At 41.6% G+C, this 26919-nt stretch overlaps 1 protein-coding gene across 13 annotated transcripts in view; it reads right to left on the bottom strand.

Moving 5' to 3' along the window:
- Positions 1-26919, bottom strand: part of Ppp6r3 (protein phosphatase 6 regulatory subunit 3) — a 113027-nt gene that overhangs the window by 53722 nt on the left and 32386 nt on the right. For all 13 annotated transcript variants that reach the window (XM_042675577.1, XM_042675586.1, XM_042675588.1 and 10 more), the window contains exons 2-5: positions 25682-25833; positions 11740-11972; positions 5908-6094; positions 2342-2479 (exon numbers count right to left, since the gene is read on the bottom strand). In XM_042675577.1, coding sequence (XP_042531511.1) covers positions 2342-2479; positions 5908-6094; positions 11740-11966 — 552 coding nt within the window. In that variant the 5' untranslated portion in view covers positions 11967-11972; positions 25682-25833. The remainder of the gene's footprint in view (positions 1-2341; positions 2480-5907; positions 6095-11739; positions 11973-25681; positions 25834-26919) is intronic.

The raw sequence follows: 26919 nt of genomic DNA, 5'->3' as shown, positions 1-26919 counted from the left end.
TTGGCAGGGAAGGTGAGATGAGGTGAAAGTGAAGGAATGAGTGACATTGTCCAAAAAAAGAAATGCACTCATTACCTGAGTCATGAGAAATGGTAACCCATTTGTGTAATACCTTAATAATAATAAAATAGTATTAAAAAAATTAAGTGAAAGTCAGGTGCCAGTGGCTCACATCTGTAATCCTAGCTACTCAGGAGGCTGAGATCTGAGGATCATGGTTCAAAGCCAACCTGGGCAGAAAAGTCTGTGAGACTCTTCTCTCCAATAAGCCAGAAGTGGTGCTGTGGCTCAAGTAGGTAGAGTACTAGCCTTGAGCAAAAACAGGCTCAGGGACAACGCCCAGGCCTTGAGTTCAAGTCCCAGGAACATAAAAAAAATAGTAACAAAATTAAGTACCCCTCCAAAACAAAACAAACATCAAAGAAGATTGAGGGGAGGAGGAGGGGAAAATCAACTTGCTAAAGGCATAGAGAAGAACCCCCAAGGTGGTCTGCCTTTTTAAGGGAAATAATTAAAAGGAAAATGTGCAAATAAAAATTACCAAGTAGATATCACAAAAGGAATGGCCCAACTTTATATATTTTCAAATATCCCAGAGTTTTTTTTTTTTGGTCGGGTTGTGGGGCCTGAACTCTGGGCCTGGGCGCTGTCCCTCAGCTCTTCAGCTCAAGGCTAGCGCTCTACCACTGAGCCACCTTCCCAGCCCCAGAATTCTTAAATGTGGAATTTGATTCAATAAGTCCTTTAAAGATGTTTTTAAAAAACCCGCAAATGACGGGGTCACACTTTGAGCAGACAGATGATAAATGCCCATGCATAAGGAAGGGAGCTCCTGATACCACGGGAGAAGCTAAGAAACTGCCTTGCCCACAGTATTCACAAGCACTATGTTCCAAGCCCAGTTCTGGACTAGCCTTCAAATCAAGTAAGACTGCTAAAGATTTGCAAATAACCTTCCTCCAACTTGTGCCTTTACAAGTCTTCCTTTTCTGCTCCCCTATCCCTTCCAAAGCACATTTATTTGGAAATGGACACTAAAATTCACCTCAGAAGTGACCAAAGAAATAAACCAACTTCCCCCTACACTAACTCAATCATTACAGTGACATTCCTCCTCTGTCCTCTTGTCTTTCCAAGAATCTTGAACCTCTTGTAAGCAAAGATCCAGATCCACGGACATCTAAAAGGAACTTAGTATCCCAATTCAGTTCTGCCATAGGTAAGTCACAGGACACCTGCCAGGCACACAGAAATGCCTGGGTCATCTTGACAGCCTTAATCCCATGCCACAAATGCACGCCTGCCCATCTCTAAAGTGTGCTTGGTACACTATACAATAACCAAAGCTCTTCCTCTCATAGTTCTTTCCTGTATCCTTTGGTCCTTTGGGTCTTTAAAATTAAAATTTTCAACAAAACTCATTTTCAATGAATTCAGGTTTTACCTATCTTGTTTTTCTGAGACAAACTATTGCTATGTATCCTAGACTGACCTTGATCTACAATCTTACTTCATTTTCTACTGCCTGTCTGTAGAGTTCTGGGATTACAGGTGTATACCGCAACATCCAACTAAGGCAAGTTTTGTTTTGCGGGTCCTGGGGCTTGACCTCAGGGCCTGGGCACTGCCCCTGAGCTTCTTTTGCTCTCAAGACTAGAGCTCTACCACTTGAGCCATCGTGCCACTTCTGGCTTTTTCTGTTTATGCAGTACTGAGGAACCAAACTCAGGGCTTCATGTATGCCAGGTAAGCACTCTTCTACTAAGCCACACTCCCAGCACCAAACTAAGGAAGTTTTAAGGTCTAGGGTGAGTATTAGAGATAAAATGGACTAGGGAATGGTTTCAGAAGACAGAGGAGGGTGGAGAAGAAAAGAAGGGAAGACATCAATGACAACCCAGGAAAAAAACAGTTTCCTTGACCCTAGCCTCACTGTATCAATTCTGAAATTACCATCGCCTAAACTCTGCCTTTTCCCACGAACTCCCATTGTCCTTACACTCCTGTAGGTACAACTCTGTTTTGACATGCAGAGGTATGTACATGCAGATGAAGACTTAAGAGATTCCAATCTTCCATTCTCATGTCGTACACCCCCACTCAATCCAGTCTACCTTGCCACCCCACAAAAACCAACCTGCACAGGACAAAGAACCATTCTCAACATCCTGTAGGTAGTCCTACAAAACTGGAATCTTTTCTTGCATTGGGGAAGCTCTCACCTTATCTCCAAGTGCCCCAGACAACTCCCTGGAACCAACCATAATCCCACATGGTCCCCAGCACACAGCAGCTTTGTCACCTCCAACCCCAGTCAACAGCAGGTCAGATTTCTACTTACATTCAGTACTTCTTGCCTGGGTTGTGGAGGCTCAATACATGTCAGGAGTCTGAGCAACAAATCCATGATAGCAGACGTTCCTATGTGCTTTATAATAAGGTCTACAAAATCACGTTTCTTCTTTAAGAAATCCACAATCTAGAGGAGAACAAATACAAACTGAATGACATGTAACATGGGAATTACAAACTTTTGAATGCTTTAAATCCTGACTACTATCCATTCCAAAATCCTGTCCCTACTTTAAGCTGATCAAAAGCCAAGAGCTGAGCTAAAAGCTCCCTGCTCAAAAACCACTTAGCAAAAAAAAAAAACAAAAAAAACAAAAAACCCTAAATTAGCACACACCACTTAACATGAAAATATTGAGTCTTGGGGGGGAGCTTGGAGAGTGTAGTTGTGGAGGTAGGAGGAAAGGATGGTAGGGGAAAAACAAAGGAAGACGTAACAATGCTTGATAGGAAATGTACTCATTACCTTACTCATGTAACTGTAATCCTTCTGTACAGTATTTTTACAATAAAAAAATATTTAAAAAAATTGAGTCTTTTCTTTCTATACATTTTTGTTGCTAATTCTTTTTTGTCTGCTGTGGGACTGGAATTCAGGGCCTAGGCACTGTCCCTGAGCCTCTCTTTGTGCTCAAGGCTAGTGCTCTACCACTTGAGACACAGTACCACTTTAGGTTTTTGAGTGGTTAGTTGGAAGTAAGAGTCTCACAGGGACTTTTCTGCCTGGGCTGGCTTTGAACTGCGATCCTCAGATCTCAGCCTCCGGAGTAGCTAGGATCACAGGCTACGGGTGAGCCACTGGTATCTGGCTTGTTGTTACTTTAAAGAATGGGAATCAAGGATTTAACACATACATACACAAAGAGAATATACTATCTTATAGTTTACAAACATAAAATACTTCTGCTAGACTTAACACTAAAATGCAGAATACTTAAAATCCTAATTATACTCTAGTAAATAAAAGAAAAAATGCAAAACATAAAAATTTCTACTTCTAAATAATGAAGTCACCTGCTACATACACGGAGGTGAGTTGGCTTTTGTTCCAGCGATCACCTCACACTGGTAGATGGCTAGTAGGAAGAGCTGCAGGAGGACTCTGACCTTTGTGGCTACAATGTTGTGTGCCTTTCCTGATTTCTGCTTGTGTGAGCCCATGATCGATCAAAACCCACTGTGTATCCTGAGAACAACACGGTTATTGTAGCAGCTGCCGCCACAGCACCTTGTCACATCCTAGCAGGGAAGGCTGAATAATCCAATGTTACAGACCTGAAACCGAGGCTCAGGTAAGTTCAAGAATGGCTAACTCCAAGATTTTAACTCAGAGCTAGCTGCAGCAAAAGCCAGAGGTCTTCCATCAACCTGCACGAAGATGTCTAACGGCCAGAAAACCAGAACTGCTCCACATAATTAGATACAATTACAGGACTAACCATCATCACACACTGTTTCCTGGATCATAAGGCTAAATATTTTGACATAAACCTTTGAGAAATGGTATTGTTATTCCACTCACAACAGAATCCCATAATTTCTGAAAGGATAATAAAAGAGGAGGAAAAGGTCCATGTGACTAGAACACTCCACAACTTATTGGCACAAACAATGGATCTTGAGCCTACAAACACAAACCTCAGCAATGCTGTGTATAATAGGGGACCACAGCTGGTACCAGACAACCCTGCCTGGCAGCTGGATGCCCTTCTCTCTAAGTTAAAAACTATCTTTAGGGGGCTGGGAAGGTGGCTCAGTGGTAGAGCGCTTGCCTTGCATGCATGAGGCCCTGGGTTCGATTCCTCAGCACCACATAAGCAAAAAGAAAAAAGCCGGAAGTGGTGCTGTGGCTCAGGTGGTAGAGCGCTAGCCTTGAGCTGAAGAGCTGAGGGACAGCGCCCAGGCCCAGAGTTCAGGCCCCAGAACCGGATCCCCCGCCTCCCCCCAAAAACAAACAAACAAACAAAAAAAAACTATCTTTAGTAGTAAAGTCACTCAAGTCTCAACTTTTGGTCATTGTCTGCATCTCATATTCTTGTGAGACATGAAATCCTCATAACTCTCAAAAGACAGAGAGGTGTCAAGTTTTACCCTGCTCTGAACTAAGAGAAATCTATTCTCTAGAACATCCTGGATGAAGAAGAGTGAGGAGTAACAGAGTGACAGGACTTTCTCCTAGTGTTCAACTGTCACATGAAGAGCCACACATAAAACATCAAGTTCAAAGCCTAACAAAAACACAGAGTCCAGAAAGTCTTACACACATATACTCTCCCGTTGTATCATATACATATACTCTCCCATTGCATCAGATGCAACTGGAAATCATGGCCTGTAGGTTTGGATCTAATAGCACAGAACCGAGGAGGAAAACTGTGCTGAAACACAGCATCTATCACATCTGAGAACTGACTGGGGAGCACCAAGGCTTGCACTCTCCTAAATTAGCCAGCAGTACTTAAATGAGAAACAATCTGCGTTGCAGTTACCATGATTTAAGATTATTACAAAAAGGAAAGGAATCTTTTCCCCAATTCACTTAGAAAAGTTATCCTACATTTTTTTTTAAATTATGAGGTCGAAAGAACAATATCGTCTTTCTAAAATAAAACATGTACCCACTTCACCTTGCCATAGGACAGAACATACTGAGCCCAAAATAGTTCCAGTCCCTTCATGTGAGCTGATAGCAAGGCTGAGTCGCTGGAAAGTACTTTCCAACACGAAGAATGCCAGTCTGACTTGCCTGACCACTTTCACTGGTACCATGCTTGTTCCACTTTTGCAGAGTCCATCACAGTTTGTACTTGAGCATTTGAGGTTCTACTCTGTACTGTTTTCATAAACGGATCATAATCTCAAATTCTTCCCACCACCAGATACCACTAGAAACAACAGCGGCTCTCAATCTTATTATGCATTAGAGTTTCTGGTTCTAAGGACTAAGAACTTACGATGCTAACAAATTCCCAGGTGACCTGGTCCAGGGACACCTTGGGGAACTACACAAATGAGAGAGATGCTTGGGAAACAGCCGCCTATACATGGTGTTTGGAGCAAAAAGCCAGAAATGGGGGGGGTTAGTGCCAGAACACTGAGATATGAATTTCTGTTTAGCATTGCTGAGCAGGAACTGCAGAGCTACAGTAGTAAGATATTTGAGTAGACAAAGCAATCATCAATTACATTTGGGAAAAAGCACTGGGGGAAACCCAGCAAAGCAGCTATAGCAACACCCACAGTCCTGGGACCCCCCTCCCACATATTCAACCATTGAGGTACACACACAGGTCCTCAACAGTCTCATGCTTCCAATCACTTGTCAAGAGAAAAAGACCAACGTATGCTGACAAATTAAGTGAGCTTCTAAGGCTATTAAAAGAATATGACACTAAGGTATAAATCAGTGTTCAGTCAGTGCATAGAATGTTTAAAACTTAAAATACGTTTTTTATAGCAATGGGATGAACTGAGAACAATACAGTGATAACATTACTGGAAATCACCTTGGGGACAACTGGTCCTAATACTTACCTTTTGGAAAACCATATTTACCTGTTCTGGTTTTCTGCTGATAAGAATACTTAGCACCTTGCTGAAGAAACTGGCAAGTAGTGGGTTCAAGGGGGAGTCATTTAGGAGGAAGCTATATAATTTCATTAGCAAGGATTCATCTTCTCCCAGTCTATCATTCATCTGGGAGACATCAGAAGTGAGCAACTCACAAGATATATTTGGATACCTAGAAGAACAGGATATTACATCAGCAAATTAATTACACAAAGTAAAACACAAATCAGGAAGGCTTCCTATTAATTTTGTGAAAACAGTAACATCTATAGGGGAAAATCCAATCTGTCCAACCTTTCAATTAAAATAAATGTTCTACTTTGTTAAAGAAAAAGGATCTTTGAATTAAATTTTAGTAAGAATGCATTTCCCCCAATAAAACTAGAGCACACCATGAGCCGTTGCATGGCAGGAGGTGGGGCCTCCCCAGTTCTCACGGAGAGCAGAGATCAGGGTAAAAGCTGTGAGGACATGGCCATCAGCAGCCCGCTCCCCACATATAAAGGCTGCTGGGTTCCAGGAAGTTGCACTACACACCCCATCTAGAAATGACTCAGGCACGTTGCACATACCTGGGTCAGTCAGTGCTATTTTTAGATGGGTTGCAAATGATATGACAACGTTGTTTTGATGAAGTTATCAAGTGTACAGTCTGTATTCTATCATGAGGACATATACTCTTAATATACTGAAGGGGGGAGATCAGGTCACTAGCCCTGTGCTTTCCAAGCCAGCCTCCTGGATCTTCCAGGGATTAGTAAAGACACGAAACCACTGTGATCTCACTCTAAGACATACAAGGACAGGGCAGCATCTGCTCTCTGGTCTTTTAGGGATCCCACAGCTTTAGAAATACCTGCAGCCCCTCAACTACTCCCCACTGCCAATGACCATTCACTGATAAAGAGCCAACAGATCCATCCTTTATACTCTACTCCTCCTGTTACCACAAACTAGCTCTCCGTCAACAGTCTCAGTGAAGACTCCAAGAATCCCACAGTCCCTTCCTTGTCAGGCATCCTGAGACCTTAGCCACAGCTAGTCATTAGGGGTGGCTCAAATGCTGACCAGAGCAGGAAGGAGATAAAACAGTCCAAAGTGGCTGCATGACAAGAGAAGGGGGTCAGCACTGTGGGCTAGCATGTGTGACACACCTGGAAACTAAGCAGATGGCTGCCTGAAGGGAAACAGCTGGCTTAGACAGCACTGGCAACAGAGAAAGCCACAGCACTAAGTAAGAGGGTCTAGGGCTAGGTCAGAAGTCTGAGTAGTATTAGATTATAAAAACAAAAAACCTTTATAGGAGGAAGACTGGAAAACAAGAAGAGATCTGGCAGAGGTGTGAGCATGAGAATCACAATATCAAAGAGTTGTCTTCTGGAGGATTCTGGCTCAATTAAAGTCTTCCTCATTTGTTGTAATGCCAAGGAAAAGATTATGTAGTAGTTACAGCAGCAGTTACTGGACTCATACTTAATTGGTTCAAATCTACCTCCACCAATTACAAGCTGTATATCCTTAACCAACTTCCTAACCACTCTGTGCCTCTGTTTCCAGGTTTCTAATATATATTAAGGCAACAATTCTTATTACAGGAGGTAATACATTCAAAATGCTCAGAAAACAACTTGGGATAAAGTTGTGTTTAAAGAATACTGCATTCTTTACTATTTTTTGTTTTACTATCAACTGCAGAAATATTGCTGTTGAGAGGATGAACAGACACACTGCTTCAACCATTTCAACACAAAGCAGTAAATAAAGTTAAGGCTAGGGCACTAGTGGCTCATGCCTGTCATCTTAGTTACTCAGGAGGCTGAGATCTGACGATGGAGGTTCAAAGCCAGCCTGGGCTGGAAAATACATGAGACTCTTACCTCCAATTAACCACCAGAAAACCGGAAGTGGCACTGTGGCTCAAGTGGTAGAGCACTTGCCTTGAGCTGAAGAGCTGAGGGACAACGCCCAGGCCCAGAGTTCAAGCCCCACGACCACCACCACCAACAAAGCGTTAAGACTCAACCCTGTGAGCAAAATGCACAGGTGGACTCAATTCCATGCAGAACCTCCATCCACATCAAGATGCGGGGCCCTTTACAACTGCCCCTTCATCTAGTCAATGAAATGCACAGTGAGAATTGTGGGACTATTCTTTTCCTCTCTTTAATATTCAATGTTTGTACAGCACCCAAAGGTGTTCTCCTTTCCAACCCTAGGTAATAGCTCCTGCACTCTCTGACCCCACTTATTTGTACAGAGGACGCAGAGGTCAGAGGAACCATACTGCTGACTTGATATGGCCTACCCTGGCCTGAGGCCACCCTGTGCCTGCTGGCGACTTGTATGGCAGTACTAGTAGCATCTTCACTGCCACTCACTTTCTACTGCAGCTGTCTCACAGGCATACTCACAGACCAAATAAATAAGAATATCCACATATCTGCTTTTAGCCACCCATGCTCTCTCAAGCTGGTCTCCCCACCCCCATCCCCGCCCCCAGAACAGCTCCACTGTAGAGTGGCCCTTGTTAGCTTGATCACATTCATGTTCCCTCATTCTTGTGGGCAACAGCCCAGACCATCATCCCTCTCTTCTTCCTGAGACTGGCATTGGTGGCTTTTAGGCTGCATTCTCTCCTGACTCTCCTCTTGGGCCTGTTCATTAATTGTACCCTATGAAACACTGGTCCGGCCACCAGCCTCCATCTCCAATCTCTGAGCCTTTCTTCATCTGCCTCAGCTCCAAAGTTGATCTCAGCCAGTAGAGGGCCCCCATCTACCTGGTACCACTCCTTGTCTCCACCCAGAGCCAACAGGCAGCTCAAACCTGACTGAAGCTACACACTTGAACGTCCCTTGATGTCTACCTTCAGTGCCATTCCTTAAATGCCTGGCCAAACTTAGAGCTCCTTAACCCTTCCACTCCCACTCACATTCAGCAGGAGGCCCTTTCCGTTCTAACTTCATCTAATAGTTCTGGAATCTAACCATTCTCCCCTGTCTGGTCACTGAGAACTTCTCTTTCTCTGCTGATGACTGCAGCCTTCTGACTGACCTTCCCCCTATTCTTTCCTTTTCGTTGATTTTTTTTTTGGTTGGAACTCTACCACTTTGAGGCAAAACACCATTTCTGGTTTTCTGCTGGTTAACTGGAGATCCTTTCCTGCCCAGTCTGGCTTCAAACTGTGATCCTCAGATCTCCTGAGTAGCTAAGATTACAAGTGTGAGCCAGCAGTGCCTGACTCCTTTTCTATTATCCTCAGGGCCTCAAAGCTCTAGAGCAGGCAGAGAGCACACAGAAAGCAAAGTCAGCTAACATCACGTTACTGCCCCAAACCCTTAGGTGGCTTTTTGTTTTAGTCCAAGTGAAGCAAAGGTCCTGCAGAGCCCACCAGTCCCCTGTGGCCTGCCTCTGGGGCTGCTCTGGCTTCATCCTGTGTCCTCTTCCCATGCATCTCTACTTGTGAGGGTCCCCCTTCCTGGCTGCCCTGCTGCTCTTGGGGTCCATCAAGCACAGGTGCATGTAAGGGCTTCAGCACTTGCTGTTCCCTGCCAAGCCTTCCGCATAGCAACCCTCTCATTACTGAACAGCTCTCATCACAGGTGACTTTTCTCTCTTCAGTGAAGGAGGAAGGGGTATTACAATTTGAACCAAGGATCTGGTGTCTGCTACACAGGTGCACTGCCACCTATTTTAGGCTTCTTGCAGTTGCTGGAATAATAGGCACATGTCACCACTTTCAATTGCCCACTGTGGGGAATGAGTCTTCCCCTGGCTGGCCTGGAGCCTTGATTCTCCCAACCACAGCCTCCCATGTAGTTTAGAATGACAAGTGTACACCTTTGCACCCAGCTTTGAGTTGACAAGGGTTCTAACAAATGTTTCTGTCCTGGCTGACCTCAAACCTTGATCCTCCCAGTTTCAACCTCTCAAGTAGCTATTACTACAGGCGTGAGCCATCATTGCTCAGCTCAAAGGCACTTTTTAATGAGATCTTCCCCTGAACTCTCTTCTCCGTACCCATCATTTTTAGCAGTCCTTCTCTTATCCTGTTTTTTCTCCAGAGGATTTCTCTGACAAAATACAGGTTTTTAGACTGGTTTACCCATATACAGTAATCACTACATCATTTTTAAAGCATAAAATGCTAGTAAATTCCTGGGATGACTATAGTCCATATTAATTTAGCAAAAGGTTCACATACTATCTAGAAAAGTCCTTGGACTACTGTAAGTGTTTGAAACTCCCAAGGTACATTTCATACTGCTAGTGGTCAGACTGACTATGGAGTACTTCCCTCCAGCTCAAGACATGCTCCTTCAAATGGTTCCATCCACAACATCCTAGAGGAGGTTGTGCATCTAAGAAAGGACTTCTGTTCCCACAGCCAAAGGCAACACAAAATGGTCAGAGAAGGAATATTATTGCTGTGTTTTTGGGTCCCACATGTGTCATAACTAGTATGGGGTGGAAGAGTACAATTTCTTTTCATAAAGTAAGCACTTCACATGCCCCTCACATGCCCTTTGTAGTAAAGAACTACTAACTTCATCTGTTATGTGAAGAATCTGACCCAAGAAGGGAACTACTAGTTCTCAGAGCATGTGCAAAGGAAGCACCACAGTACTTCTAGGAGGGCCTGATTGCAGACTTGCGTTCCTGGGCTCAGTACCTCCCAGGTGATGTGCCCAGGTCAGACAGCACCCACACATGCTAGTTCACTGTGGAAGAAGCAAAGTACATCTCTTTTTAGGGAATAATGGCATACTATTTCTAGTGCCAGACTGCTTTCGTTTTTCTTTTGATCTCTGAGTGGAGGCTTTCACTTAATGGCAGATATAAAATGTAATGGTTGGCAAAGAAAAAATATGATATCCTTGAACATCCAAACTACCAGTAACTTAAGGCATCGCTCCCTGGGAAAAGGAAGAGGGTGAGAATTGGGAAGGAGGGGCGAAATAAGCATTAGTGAAAGGCCATGGTTTTTCTACTCCATCAAGTTGATTTGGGCACCAATTGTTTTCCTGAAGGTGCTGTATCCTGGAGGACCAGATGGGGAAAATAACTGAAGAGCTAGATTTAGAGAAATAACTAATACCTCCATTTAAATATACCTAATATCAGTGTGACATTATCCAAAAAGAAATGTACTCATTACCTGACTTATGAAACAATAACTCCTCTGTACATCACCTTTATAACAATAAAAATTTTATAATATATACTTAATATTCACTAAGGCTTTCCAAAGGTATGCATAAAAGGTGTTATAAACAATAGTTATAAAAGCTCCTCACTGTACCATTGTTTTCTATTATAAGCAGGTTAAACTGATGATAAGCAGAAAAATCCACTATAGTTAGTTAATGTGGCGTTTCCTGTTTAAATATAGCTTTGCTAATTTCATTAAGACTTGTGCACTAATTTTCAGGTTAAAAAAAAAAGGTCAGATTATTTTTGTATCAGCAATGCTCTCTTTACAATCCACACTCCAACTCAGACCTGCTTGGCAATCTGGGGCCCTCACATAACAACTGGCCTTCTACCTTACTTGAGTAGTCTTGCTATTTTAAGAAAGCGCTCATTACTTTACTAAGCAAGCTGTCCATCCATGAGATCTTCTGGCTGAAATTCAGATTCCTATGAGCTGATGGGTTTAGTTCTAGAATGAACTGTGTGCCCCACTAAATTTGTCCCTCTTGATCATCTCAACATTCTGTCAATGGCTTCAGTGGCTCTAGGGGATTCTTGGTCAGGACTGATTATCTCTATCCCAACTTTAGTCCCCACCCTAAAGAGAAGATTGAATTTTCTTACTTGTATCTGATCTTTTCATCCATGTCTTGAGGTGGTTCTTCTATAATGAATGAGACTAAATCTTCGAGACATTCTGCTTTTAACAGAAACTCTATAAGTTTGCGGTTCTGAGCTTTACATTCCTGTAAAACATCTTCCTCATCCATTAACTCCTTCAGTGTTACATCTTCTCTTTCTAGAAGTGTGTCTATGTGGGATGATGAGTGAAGATCAAATTTCCAAAACATGCTGGTCTAAACAAAATGCAGAGAGTATTTCATATAATTTCAACTTTACATATTAATTCCCCATAATTCAAATTGTAAATCAACTTGGCTCACATAAAAGTAAAATATCTTCCATCTTAAACCTATAAAAACTCTTTAATAACTAACATTGCATGATTTTTTACTTGTAAGAAAATATACTTTATTGGTTAAAAAAATGTTAACACAAAAATGTTCAAAGCTAAAATTAAGGATGATTTAAACTTGCCAAATTAATTGACCCATGCTTTGTTGAAGAATTGCTGGAAGAAAAAAAAAAAAGGCAGAGAATAACCCTTTTCTGAAGGGTACAGAACATATTCTTTGTTTTTTTTTTTTTGGTCGGTCATAGGGCTTGAACTCTGTGCCTGGGCGCTGTCCCTCAGCTCTTCAGCTCAAGGCTAGCACTCCACCACAAGAGCAACAGCGCGCCACTTCCGGTTTTCTGGTGGTTTATTGGAGGTAAGAGTTTCATGGACTTTCCTGCTCCGACTGGCTTTGAACTGTGATCCTCAGATCTCAGCCTCCTAACTAGGATTGTAGGCGTAAGCCACCAACGCCTGGCCCAGAACATATTCTTCATAAAATTACTGTCTTTGGCAACTAATAAGGTCTATCTAGAACTCTTTGTGGAATACGAAGGAAGTGAATGGCCACTTCAAACTAGCTCTTTTAGGTTTTTCATTCTCAAAAGCCTGATACCATACAATAGTAAAGCCTGTCCCATTCTTTTTTTTTTTTTTTTTTTTGTCGGTCATGGGGCTTGAACTCTGGGCCTGGGTGCTGTCCTCAACTCTTCAGCTCAAGGCTAGAACTCTACCACTTGAGCCACAGCGCCACTTCCAGCTTTTTTTTTTTTGTGTATGTGGTGCTGAGGAATTGAACCCAGGGCCTCATGCATGCAAGGCAAGCACTCTACCACTGAGCCACCTTCCCAGCCCAACCTGTCCCATTCTTAATAAAGGTATTTATAAACTGGAATCTAACACTGAAATTTAGAGAAACATATTCTCCCTGGTTATTTTGACAGTCAAATCTAAGGCAATCACCCCCCAGTGTGACATACATGCTCTTTCCTCAACTTTATCTTCCCCACTTTCAACAAGTTACAGAGCTATAGAAGATAGTTATGTTCCAAATGAAAATAAGCATGAATAGCAGGCCTACTGTTTCATCTAAAGGCTGTCATAATGAGAGTATCTCAAAGGCCATCTCTGACCAATGGTGACAAGATGACAGCATGAAGTGTAAGTCCTCAGTAGGAACAGAACCCATCAGGTCATTCTAGCTGTCAAAGAGGCTTGCTGCAGAATTCCTGAGCTAGAATGTGGTAAGATAGTGATACTTTGACATGCCCAATCAAAACTCTCCTTCAGTGACAGCTTCACTGTCAGCCCAGTGTCTCCTTACTGTTATCATGCACATGCTACTTACTAAATCCCTGCTTAAAGGAAGGAAGATTGGAACCTATATAAAGCACACGTTTTTACTATGTGTTTTGCTAAATCCACCCATATTAGAAATGTACTCTTAAACCTGCCTCAAAATTTTTAAAAAATAGAGATCACACAGGACAAATTTTATTTATACTGATAGTCACATGATTAATAATTTAAAAAAGCAGCAGTAGTCAGACGTGGGCAGCTCACACCTATAATCCTAGCTATTCAGGAGGTTGAGATCTGAGGATTGTGGCTCAAAGACAGTTGTGGCTTAAAGTGATAAAGCACTAGCTAGCCTTAAGCAACAAAGCAATTAACCTCCACAAAACCAGAAGTGGTGCTGTGGCTCAAAGTAGTAAAGTACTAGCCTTGAGCAACAAAACTCAGGGATACCACCCAGGCCCTGAGTTCATGCCCCACAACAAAAAAGAAAAGCATTTTAAGGAAGCTCAAAAAAGAACCTTGGGGCAGAGTGCTTGTCTTGCATGCATGAGGCCCTGGGTTCGATTCCTCAGCACCACATTAGCAAAAAAGAAAAGAAAAAAGCCGGAAGTGGTGCTGTGGCTCAAGTGGTAGAGCGCTAGCCTTGAGCTGAAGAGCTGAGGGACAGCACCCAGGCCTAGAGTTCAGGCCCCACAACCAGCAATAAAAAAAAAAAAAAAGAAAAAGAAAAAAAGCTCCTTAGTAAGTTTCAAATAAAATACTATGAAATGTGAAAAACATTATAAACCACTTCTGCTTGAGAACATTTTAATGCTCTCAATGAAACATGGCAATATGTTTATAATCATTACAGCAAGGGGCCAAGCAGCAGCTGCAGCTCACCTAATCCAGACTTACGATGGCTTGCTCAATAGGAAGTTCCGTAGGATGGTACAAGGCTCATAGTGGGAGGCATAGTGGGAATCATGGCTCTTTCCTCTTTTTTTGTGTAGATGACATCCTAATTTTTTTTTTTTTTTTTTGACAGTTGTGGGGCTTGAGCTCTGGGCTTGGGCACTGTCCCTCAGCTCTTCAGCTCAAGGTGAGCACTCTACTGCTTAAGCCCACAGCACCACTTCCGGTTTTCTAGTGGTTTATTGGAGATAAGAGTCTCATGGACTTTCCTGTTGGGGTTGGCTTGGGGCTGGCTTTGAACCATGATCCTTAGCCTCCTGAGTAGCTAGGATGACACGCGTAAGCCACTGGTGCCCGGCTACATCCTCTAATCTTGTGTAGATGACATCATAGAACATGCCAGGCAAACACAACTCATGGCACAAATAGCAATAGCCACACTAGCAGGCAAGCTCTCTGCCTAAGGTGAAAAGGAGGGCACTCTGCAGGCCTGCCTGGCAAACAACCTGAAGGCCTCTCTACTAGTGAGGTAAGCAGCAACTGGAGTGAGAACTGGAGCAACTGTGCTAGTACTTTCTAGGAAGAAAACAATTTCATGGGGAAGGTCAGTGGTAATAACCTTAGACCTAAATGATTTTATGCTTGACAGGTTTATGGGAAATGGCAAACCAAAAAACATCACCATGCCATTTGGGCCTCCAGAAAAAAGATAAAATGATGCTAGGGGACACAAAATAGCTGCTGGAATAACACAGCTGCTTATTTACTAGCAAATTCTTTTTAAAAAATTGTTATCTTTTTAAAGTGTATTTTTATCATTCTTCCCCATGCTTAAGATAACTAAAATAGCCGTTGTAGCGTAGTGTTCTATAACATGAGACTATGTAAAGCTGGTTTGTTTATGAATTCAAAGTAAATACTAACCTGTACTAGTCCTCAAGGTTATAAACAAGCACAACAGCTCTTATTTAAAACAGCAAAACCCTCAATCAGTACATCTTGTCTTCAAAGCTGATCGTGGAAATGCCGCTCCTAGCACGTGTTAGGATTGGCAGTTCAGTTCATTTATTTAAATATGTCAGCAAAGTAACAGTCTGAAAAGAAACCTTTCCCACAATACCTAGCGACCTTCCTTTCCATCAGTATGCAACAGTCTGAAAACCAATTTCTGGTAAACTAATGTTCCTTCTACATGAAGTAAGAAAATTGAACATAGTTAGAAATACAGGACAAAACCTTTAAAAAAAAAATACTAGGTCGGAGCAAACCTTTATTTCTCATAATCCTATACAAGAAGCAAAACATAATGAAAAAATTATGAATTAAATCACACACACACCCTGGCCTGTATGGTGGCGCATGTCTGTAATCTCAGGACTCAGGCGGCTGAGCCAGAAGAACGTTAAGTTTAAAGCTAGCCTGCACTTCCGTGAGACTCTGTCTCAAAACAAAACCTAATCAAATCTGAAATAAAATGCCTATCAGAATTTAACTCAGAATTGAAAAGTCATGCTAGAATTCACCTATTTCAAGTAGAAACTGCAAAGATCTCAGCCTTATAAAGGAAATTTATTAAATATAAGATTTATAAAAGACTGATCATCAATTATAATAAGTTGGCAAACATCTAATTCAGCCCACACAGCTTATCTGTCAAGAATGGTTAAGACACTGGGAGAGAGCAAGGGAAAGAATGACATTGTCCAAAAGAAATGTATTTATTACCTGATTTATGTAACTCTAACCCCTCTGTATACTGCCTTTATAATAACGATAGTGGGGGGAAAGGAAAAGGAAAGAACTTGTAACCATCTGTGGCCCAGAAGCCTATAAACACTTAATAGCTGCTTCTTTTTCAAGTAATGTCCCTTACTCCAGAGGAAATACATTCCCACTAACACTTGCTTTCCGCCATCTTCTATTACCACTGTTACAGTCAACCCTATCCTCTGCCGTGGTGCAGCTTTGCAGTCACCTAGTTCTCTCTTCTCCCTTCCTGGGCATCATCCCAGTCAAGGTTCCCACCTGCCTAGGTAGGTAGGTATGGCCAGATACCTATATTATCTCCAATGTGCCATGAACCACAAAGCCCCTAAAGAATGGTAGAGCAAAGGTATTCATCCTCACACTGCCACATAGCGGAATACTGTCCAGAAATCAGAGCACTGGCTCAGGCTGCTTGAATAAACTCAAAGCAATCTGTCAGCATCTATTGGGCTGTGTCATCCAGCAGTGTGGGCTCCCTAATGACCCAGGTCCTCCAACTCCCCAGCTCATAATCCTGGTTTTTGCTATACTTAAAACACAAGTTAAACAGGAAAAAAGGAATTTTTTAGCAAGTATTGTAAAAATGACTTTAATTCATTTTGTTCTCTACTATCCTAAGTTAGAACAGCATTTTTTCTCCAAAACAGAACACACTGAAATGTACATTTCCATGGGAATTTCTTTCATACTGGGAATACCTCCAAACGAAAATCAAACTTTAAGCAAAGTAAACTTAAGCAGACATTATGTACTATGTCTCATAGCCAAACAACAAACTGACTAGAAACACATGGCACTGGTAAATTGGTTATACTAGGCTTGACCCTTGTTTCTATTTGTGCCCTTTGAAGTAGAAAGAACTAGATATGAAATAATAATTACAAAGTCAAACCACAAGGCCTGAGGTAAAACAGTAGTTAAAAACACTGACTAGGCTGGGAAGATGGCTCAGTGGTAGAGTGCTTGCCTTGCATGCATGAGGTCTTGGGTACTATTCCTCAGCACCACATAAGCAGTGGTGCTGTGGCTCAAATGGTAGAGCACTGGCCTTGAGCTGAAGAGCTGAGGGACAGAGTTCAGGCCCCACAACCAGCAAAACAAAACAACAACAACAAAAAAAAACTGACTGCTCAGATTAGCAGAAAAACTAGCATCAGAACAATTCATATTTAGTAAATGTAAGTATACTTTAAAATTCACTCCCAACTATAGTTAAATAGCAATTAGGAGTAATGCACAATTTCTTACAATAAATTAATCAACAAGGAGTGATAATCAATAAGACTTGTTTTACAAAAGAAGATTAAAGAAGTTTAAAAGTGGCATTTTTTTTCCCCAGAGGGGCTAGACATTAAAATGCGTAGGTCCCTAGGGAGTCACCTGTCACTTGATGCCAGAGAAAACAATCTCTGCTGTTCTCAACTTTTCCTGCGGATGTACAAGTACAGTATCAAACAGCTGAATAAATCTCAGACCAAAGTTTTAATTAAAGGTTCATTGAAATTATTACTACTTTCATAACAAACCTTTCTGGAATGAAACTTGAGGCCTGGTCACTTTCTTCAAAGCATTCAAGCACTGAGTGTCTGACAATTCCACAGAATGTGGGTAAATAACTTGCAAGAGCATCTGTCTACCTGTGTCACCTGCCAAGACACTGCTCAGAGAATGCAAGCACATGCACCAAGGCCCAAAGGTGGTTTTTGAAAACTACCTACAAAAACTACCTACAACCACTTGCATTCACCAAATAAACAACATTTTCCCCAGAACATTACTACTAACCCTCAACAGACCTGGATTCCACCACCAGCTCAATCACTAGCACACCATGAGAGGCCTGGCACAGGTCATGCCACTCCTCTATTCCTTTAGGCTCGGTATTCTGAGTTAACTGGCTGTGTGCTCATTTGGTGAGTAAACAGAACCTATAGGCACATAGCAAACAGAAGCTACTATTGTGCAGTAAACATGTCTGACAACATAGTCAAGAACCTTTATTAACTTATTTTTTGGGAACTGGGGATTTGAATTCAGGTCTTTATGTTTACTAGGCAGGCACTCACTTGCAAATAACTTTTTTTTTGGTCAGTCATGGGGCCTGAACTCTGGACCTGGGCACTGTCCCTCAGCTCTTCAGCTCAAGGCCAGGGTTCTACCACTTGAGCCATAGCACCACTTCCAGCTTTTTCTGCTTATGTGGTGCTAAGGAATCAAACCTAGGGCCTTATGCATGCAAGGCAAGCACTCTACCACTGAGCCACCTTCCCAGCCCCTGCAAATACTTTTAACTGAACTTTAACTCCAGCAATCAAGAAGCAGGGGCAGAGATTTTGACTTAGCAAAACAGAGCCTTGCCCTGAGATTCGGCATGGCTAACAAATTTCCTCATGCTTCTGATACAAGTTTTAAACCATTGCTGCTTGGTCATAATTCACAAAGAGCTAGGCACTGGTAGCTCATGCCTGAAGCATTAGCTACGCAGAAGACTAAGTTCTGAGGATCTATTTTGAAGCCAATCAGAAGAAAAGTCTGTAAAAGACTCCTGTCTCTTAAGAAAAAGCTGGAAATGGAGGTGTGGTTCAAGTAATAGAGCAAATAATTCACAAAGAAACAATTGAGGACATGACCATTTAAGTCAATGTTTTCACAAATTGCATTAAGCATACTCACATGATTATATAACCATGAAAAACATGCTAATACAAATGTGTGACTGTTTTATTCCAGAAACTCCCTCAGGACGGACACTAAGTTTCTTTCCAACAAGACATAAGCACAGCATACTATATTACTCTCCAAAAGGAGCTCAAGAAAAACAAAGATACTGTAAGTTCACCATTAGATGCTGTCAGAACTTTAAAGACCCAAAACCAATATTCCTCATACTTTTCCACTAGATAGAAGGAACGCTACCAAATTCATCCAAAGCTAGTGTTATACCCATCCCCAAACCAAGAACCTAACAAGTCACTTTGATGAAACATGATGCAACAATTCTCAATAAAGTACTTAAACATAGTAAAAAGATCATACACTGATTAAATTGGTTTCATTCCAGGGATTCAAGGATGGCTCAACTTATGGAAACCACTAAATGGAATGCAGAATATAACAGAAGCAAGGACAGAAGTCCCATAACCATTCCAACTGACACAGAAAGGACTTTTGACAAAAATCAACATCTTTTTATGATAAAAGCTCTGAAGAAACTAGGACATAATAAAGGCTACATATAACAAGTTTATAGTCAACATCATATTAAACAGGGAGAAATTGAAATAATTTCCCCTTAAGTCAGAAATAAGACAAATACAGTACTTAATTCCTAACCAAAGCAATATGGCAATTATCAAGATTCAAAAGGGGAAGGCAGAAATCAAATTATCCCTATTTGCATAAGAGTTGATTCTACATGTAAAAGATCCCAAAGATTCCACTAAAAAACTTGTAGATTCAATAAGCAGTTTTATAAAGATGACAAGATACAAAATCAGCACTAAAAAAAACTCAGTAGCTTTTCTATATACCAACAATAAAAAGGCTGAGAAATCAGAAAAGCAATTCTATGCACAACAGCCTCACAAAAAAATAAAATAGCCAGACCTCAGTGGCTGTAATCTTAGCTACTCAGAAGGCTGAGATCTAAGGACTGTTTTTGAAGCCAGCCTGTGTAAGAAAGTTCCTGAGACTCTTATTTTCAATTAAGCACCAAAAAGCCAGAAGTGGAACTATGGCTCAAGTGGTAGAGCACTAACCTTTAGAAAAACACTCAGGGACAGTGCTCATGCTCTGAGTTCAAGCCCCAAGACCAACAACAAAAAAGCTCTATCTTGAATCAGGAGGGCCATAGGGGTATCCTGAGAATTTGTTTTGTTTTGTATGGTAACTCAAAAGTGTAACAAATATAAAAAAGACTTAGTTCATTCAAACAGGTTGGGAAACAGGATACCTAATTAAATGTGAAAGGAGGGGGAAAAACTGGACTCAGGACTGATCCTGGAAAACCCTGAGTTCTTTTGTACTCTTTACATCCCAAAAAACTTGCTCATTCCATGAGTAGCATATACAATTACACTAGAGCTCTGGTGTGGTTCACAAGCAGACACACTGAGCTGTCAAAGAGTTGAGCAAACTGAGCTTCCAAAGAGTTCTTCTCACTGGTCCAAGCAGTGGAGATAATTGCAAGCTTATAACTGCTCCTCAGGTGATTCATGTATGCGAGAAACACAGTGGACAATGTCTGACAAAATGCAAATGGGGAAACGCAAGGAGAGTTTGGTGGAGTGCAGACTGTGACACCATTACGAAGAGGACAGGAAGGAAAGTATAAATAGCAGAGTACAGAGTTACTGTGAAGGAGGCTACCTCACAGTGTTGTTAATGATAAACTCTTCCCCTGATAACAAAGCTTGGTGTCCATAGAAACAACATAATTTTTACAAGAGACAGAAACACAGAACACAGGGAAGAACAGGTTGCCTTGAAACACTGCTCCTGACAAGGTGCCAGTGGCTCACATTTGTAATTCTAGCTACTTAGGAGACAGACCTGAGGATCGAGGTTAGAAGCCAACCAGGGAAGAAAAGTTCCCAAGACTCTTTTCATCTCCAACTGATCAACAAAAAGTCAAATGTGGACCTGTAGCTCAAGTGGCAGAACACCAGCCTTGAGCTATAGGCACCAGTACTGGTGCGAGCACACACATTTTTCTTTTCCTTGGCAGTTCTGGGATTTGAAGTTGAGACTTTATACTTACTTGGTTTGCTTGCTCAGTTGATGCTCTATCACTTGAACCACATCTCTACCTTGGCTTTAATTTTTTTTTTCAAATATTATTATAAAGATGATATATAAGCTGGGTGCTGGTGGCTCACGTCTATAATCCTAGCTACCCAGAAGGGTGAGATCTGAGGATCATGGTTCAAAGCCAGCCCAGGCAGGAAAGTCTGTGAGACTCTTATCTCCAATTAACCACCAGAAAACCTGAAGTGGCGCTGTGGCTCAAGTGCTAGCGTACTCGCCTTGATGAAGAGCTCAAGGACAGCACCCAGGCCGAGTTCAAGCCCCATTATAAAAAAAAAAAGGTGATGTATAGAGAGGCTACAATTACTTCAGTGAGGCAGAGAGTATAAACTTCTTTTTGGACAGTATCATGCCTTCCCTTGCTCTCTCACAGTTGTCCCTCCCATCCCCACCCACAAATTGTATAGCTCATTTTCAGCATAGTGTCTAGGGAGTATCACTGCTGTTGACACTTTGTCCCTCCATTTCTGCACAGACTGACTTTTTGCTGGTGATTTTGGAAATAAGTCTCACAGACTTCTTTGCCCAGGGTAGTGTTGAGCCACAACCCTCTGGATCTTTGCCTCCTGAGTAGTTAGGATTACAGGCCTAAGTCACTGGCACTAGGTAACATTGTTTTGTTGTTGTTTGTTATTGGCTCCATAAATTAGGCTAGCCTTAAACTCATCTTCCTGCTTCAGCCTCCAGAGTGCTAGGATTACAGAGAATAGGAATTACCACAACATGGTTTAGAAGAGCATACCCTTATGGTCAATCTATAGCGGTAAAAAGGAATGTTTCCAGTTTGCCAGTGTGGCTCTCCTTAGGACCTGCCATCCCAAAGGGCAGTGAGAAAGACAAAAGATCCTCTTGGGCACAGGTGAGAGCCAGAGAGGGGCTTACCCATTCTAGAAAAGACGATTTTCAGGAAAGTAAATTTGCAAAAATTCATTCCCATTTCTTGGGAAACTATTAAGAATGTTTTTCACTAAATGCCAAAAAAAAAAAAAAAAAAAAAATCGATGAAGCCAAGGCTATAAATAGCAAAAGCAGCCATCAAAAGGAAGAGGGAAGGACCATAGCAGCTATGAGAGGGCCAGAGCATGAGCCAGGGTCCTTGCCACACGAGCTGACAGAAGCTGCTGTCTGATTGCACCGAAAAAATTTGCAAGTAAGTCAGGTATTTAAGATAATTAACCTTTGTGGAGGGGAAGGGAAAAAAACAAATCGTTTAAATAGGGTTACAGGTGGGCTCATTACAACAATGAGATGCGCAAGACGTTATGTCCAAAAAAACAAACTTTACAACTTTGGCGGAGTGGGGAGTGGGGGTTAGGGGGATGGGGGCGGTGGTGGTAGGAGGGTGGGGAGGTAGAGAGGGGAGGGGATGGTATGGGGAAACAAAGGAGGCAACAATGCTTGATAAGAAATGTACTCACTATCTTGCCCATGTAATTGTGACCCCTCTGTATGGTATTTTTACAGTAACAAAAAAAATGCAAAAAAAAAAGATAATTAACCAAATTATACAAACTTTTAATACTGAGTTTACCTAAGAATTATGTTTTAAGTATGGCAAAATATTGAGGATAGAAGGAGCTAAAACCTCTTTTTCTTCCTCACCAGTGGAGTAGAGGAAGACCTATTACTTAGAATTGTCAAAGTGAGTAACAGATGAAGGTGGCAGATCCAGACCCGCCCAGTCAGTCAGGGATGGAGACTGCACAGAGGACTGTTATTTTATGTTACAAACCTGTGGATATTGTGTGACTTTTTAGCTCTGAGTAAACTTCATGAAATAACTACAGGTAGAATATTTGTAAAGAAGTTGAAAAGAGACTATTCTACAAATAACTTCTTACTATCCATTGTTTGTCTGCAAAACCTAAATAATTTGCTACCTGAGCCTTTGCAATGTAAGTTTAGTCTCCAGTATGGTTCCACTCTAGGAATCATTAACCACTGGGTACTTATTTAAGGACTACTGAAAATATTTGGGTAATGTTTTTTAGTTCCCTCACCCTAATAATGTGACAGCTTGACGATGGGTAGAAATGAACAAAAGAAAAAACAGTAAAAACTGACAAAGCCAAGGACCATTGTCAGAAAAGAAATAAAACTGAGGCAGGAAGAAAAGTAGAAAGTCTCAATTACCTTGCAAAATGTCTCTAAATTTTTAGAGTCTACCATCAAACCATTAGTGATTCCTATTATTTAGAAAGTATTGTCAATGTAAAGTAGGATTCAAAACTCCCTGATCACAAAATACTTAACATCTAGTAAAAGAGGAAACAAATCCTAGAATATTTAATAAGAAACTACTAAGACTTCATAAAGGTCCTTGAACAATCCAGAAAATTTAAACAAGAAAGAATTTGACACAAGGGGTAGAGCTGGGTGTGGATAGCTCATACCTGTAATCTTAGCTACTTGAAAGGCTGAAAGTCACAGGATCTCAATTTGAGGCCAGCCCAAGCAGAAAAATTGATGAGACTCCTTCTCAACCAATAGCTGGGCACAATGATGCAAGCCTGCTACCCCAGCTATAAGTGGGAAGAGAAAAATAGGAAGATCATGGTTCAGGCATGTGCTTGGGCAGGGAAGCTAGACCTTATCTCAAAAATAAATAAAATTATGTTAAGTGAAGTTAGGCTCAGAGATGAATAGTGCATGTTCTCTCTCATATGTGGAAGTTAATCTAAACTGCAAACATACATGATTAACAAATACAGGGGCTTATGCATATATACACAAGCTGACTAAAAGATGGCATATTTAGGGGAGGAGTCCAATGGTACAACTCCTCCGAACAACTAATGAACTGTCTAACAATGAATACCAGGAAGCAGAAATAGGATGGGGGGGGGGGGGGGGGAGTTATAGGGAGGAAGGGGTAGAGAGGGCAATTAAAGGGGGACAGGAATGGAGGGAGGATGATATTCAGTGATTCAGTGTACACTAAAAACACTGAACTATATAACTTGAAGGATGGGGGAGAACAGTGGAAGGTGTGACAATGATCATAATGTAACATATGGAATTAAAACTTGTTTATTCAACTACTCAAAAAAAAAGAAGAAAGAAAATAACTAGCACAAAAAAGATCTGGAGCCAGGCACCAGTGGCTCACGACTGTAATCCTAGCTATGCAAGAGGCTGAGATCTGAGGTTCAAAGCCAGCTTGGGCAGGAATGTCTGTGAGACTCTTGTCTCCAATAAACCACCAAAAAACCTGAAGTGGCACTGTGGCTCAAGTGGTAGAGTGCTAGTCCTGAGCTGAAGAGCTGAGGGTCAGAGCCCAGGCCCAGAGTACAAAAAAGGTCTGGAGCTGTAGCTCAACAGCAGAGTGCTTTTTTTTTTTTTTTTTTTAAAGCAAGCATGAAGCCTCAAGTTCAAATCTCAGTACAAATAAAAATTTTAAAAAACAGAATAATAAAAATAAACAGAATTAGGAAACTAGGTAAGACTAGGAGAAAAGGTGAATGACTATGTTGAGGGAATTGTCATAAAGGATGGATTCAAGAAAAAAAAATAACAAAATACATCTAGAGAAATTAGAAAGTTTATGTAAGAACCTGACTATGGAGTAAAGAGTTTATGAGTGTCACTCCATAAGTACATTTGAGGGGCTGGGAATGTGGCTTAGTGCTTGCCCAGCATGCATGAAGCCCTGGGTTCAATTCCTTAGTACCACATAAACAGAAAAGGCTGGAAATGGCACAGTGGCTCAAGTGGTAGAGTGTTAGCCTTGAGCAAAAAGAAGCCCAGTCATAGTGCTCAGGCCCCTAGCCGCAGGACAGACAGAAAGAAGGGGGGGGGGGGGGGGGGGGGAGAAAAGACAAGACAAGACAGACAGGAGGGAGGGAGGGAGGACATTTGAGCTTCCTAAGGTTTTCAGGACCATATCGGAAGTACTAGGAAGGTCATATGCACAGTTGTTTTTTGTCTGAGACAGGAGCTCAAACTCAGTACCTGATGCTTTAATTCATGGAGGCATGGCCAACTGAGCCATGCCTCCAACCCCTACATAGTATTCTAGATGCCTAGGAAAGATCACCTGGGTATTAGAAGTGACTTATTAGAACAAAACAATGATAGGATCTTCTAAGTAGTACAGAGAGCCTGATCTAAACTCACAGGAATAGAAGTAGAAAAGAAAAAGTTCTAAGAGTCACTGAATGGACAGAACCTGACTTATCAGAAATTAAAGGCAAGTGTAGCACAGTAAAAAGTAACCAAAAATGCCAAGTTGTGAAGCTAGCAACAGTCCAAAAAGATATCATTTGTCTACCCTCATTGAAAAAGAAACTATGTTAACTATGCTCGTATGACATGCCCCAAAGGCTCTTCTGTGTGACTTTCTATTAGGTGCCAACTGGGACAAAAGTCAAATCTGCAAAGTCAGTTTCTGATGCTTAATAAAAAGTTCCAAACTGATAGCAAATAGAACTCAAAGGAGACCAAGACCTGGCTGGAAGCCAAGTCTTTAGCTAGTATAAAACAAACATCTCACATATGCACAGAGCCAGATGAATCACAAGCAGAGGCCTGGGTTGCAGGTCTCTTTTAGCACTCTTACTCTACATGCTATTTCAGCCTGCTATGCCTGCTTAGCCTTCAGTGCACAGCTCAGCCTCTCTTGGAAACTAGAGTCCATTGAGTTCTGTAGAATCTTAGGTATACTAAAGTAGACCACAGAGACTAGAGAGGCTACCACAATGGTTACTTCCTAAAAACACAGTAGTAGTTTCATACTGTACCCACCTCAAAGAGAATGCCCTAGACCTGGTTCCCCTGGGCTCTAGTATCTCAGAGCACTGCTTCTCTTGATACATAGTTCTTGTTAGGAAACTCAATTGACCTTACCTTTCAAACCAAGGTTAAAAATTAAAACAAATGTTTTCTTCTCTGTGGCTCCTTGCCCATTACAGGTTATCCTGATGGTAACGGTCTTCCACTTTACCGCATTAGAAGATTAGCCGGACTAAAATATGGTATTGTCGGAAACAGAAGCACTCCTATTAAAAAGAGAAAGAGAGAAAGCAGATAATCACACATGTTTCTTTGTTGGTGTGATGATAGTTTCATTAAAAGATACTGGTTCAAGTCTTGATTCCCACAGGACATTTTCTTGGTGTTTTTTATTTTTTTATTTTTTTTTTTTGGGGGGGGGGGGGTCTGGTCGTGGGGCCTGAACTCTGGGCCTGGGCGCTGTCCCTCAGCTCTTCAGCTCAAGGCTAGCGCTCTACCACTTGAGCCACAGCGCCACTTCCGGCTTTTTTCTTTTTGCTTATGTGGTGCTGAGGAACCGAACCCAGGGCCTCAGGCATGCAAGGCAAGCGCTCTACCACTGAGCCACCTTCCCAGCCCCCACAGGACATTTTCTATGTGAAAAAGGGGAGGAAAAAGCACTGCCACACCTTTAACCAGGCTTTTACCTGCTAAACAATTAACACAGAAATAAATATACATGCCATAAAATCAGTCAGTGAGGGAAGAAAAATACATAGTCTTCTGTTTGTTTCTATGAAACAACTACAAGGTTGGCTACAAAGACATCATACTTTAAAATACTACAACAGAATTCAAAGGTAACATCTTACTACTTGTGGTATCATCTTTTATAACTTTTATGATAATTTGTGAGTAGAATATTAAGATCACAGAAGTACCTGGGGCAGACAAATTCCTGTCAATTAAACAAATACTGACCATAAAATACAGATAACTTTCCAAAGCATGACACAGATAGCTAAGTATTACAGGAAAAAGACTGTGTATGCTCTATTAATTAGAAATCCTCTATGAATGCTGTCTACAAGGCATCCACAAATAAAATGTTGTTCATCGTCCTTTCTTCAATAAAACATTACTATACTGGGATCTCAACAAATACTTTAAATGAGTTCAAGGCCACGTAAGACTACACAGCAAGACTATCTCCAACAAAATGAAACAGAACCATACATATTCCCCCACCCCCCACCACCAAATGGGGGAGAAAAGGAAAGGGAAGGAAAAGGGAGCTGGGAGCCAGTGCCTCGTGCCTATAATTCTAGCTACTCGTGAGGCTGAGATCTGAAGGTGGTTGTTTGAAGCCAGCC

This window comes from Dipodomys spectabilis, unplaced genomic scaffold, assembly GCF_019054845.1.
Source record: "Dipodomys spectabilis isolate Male_0828 unplaced genomic scaffold, ASM1905484v1 ptg000030l, whole genome shotgun sequence".
Classification (NCBI taxonomy): domain Eukaryota; kingdom Metazoa; phylum Chordata; class Mammalia; order Rodentia; family Heteromyidae; genus Dipodomys; species Dipodomys spectabilis.
This window is presented reverse-complemented; position numbering and strand designations above follow the sequence as displayed.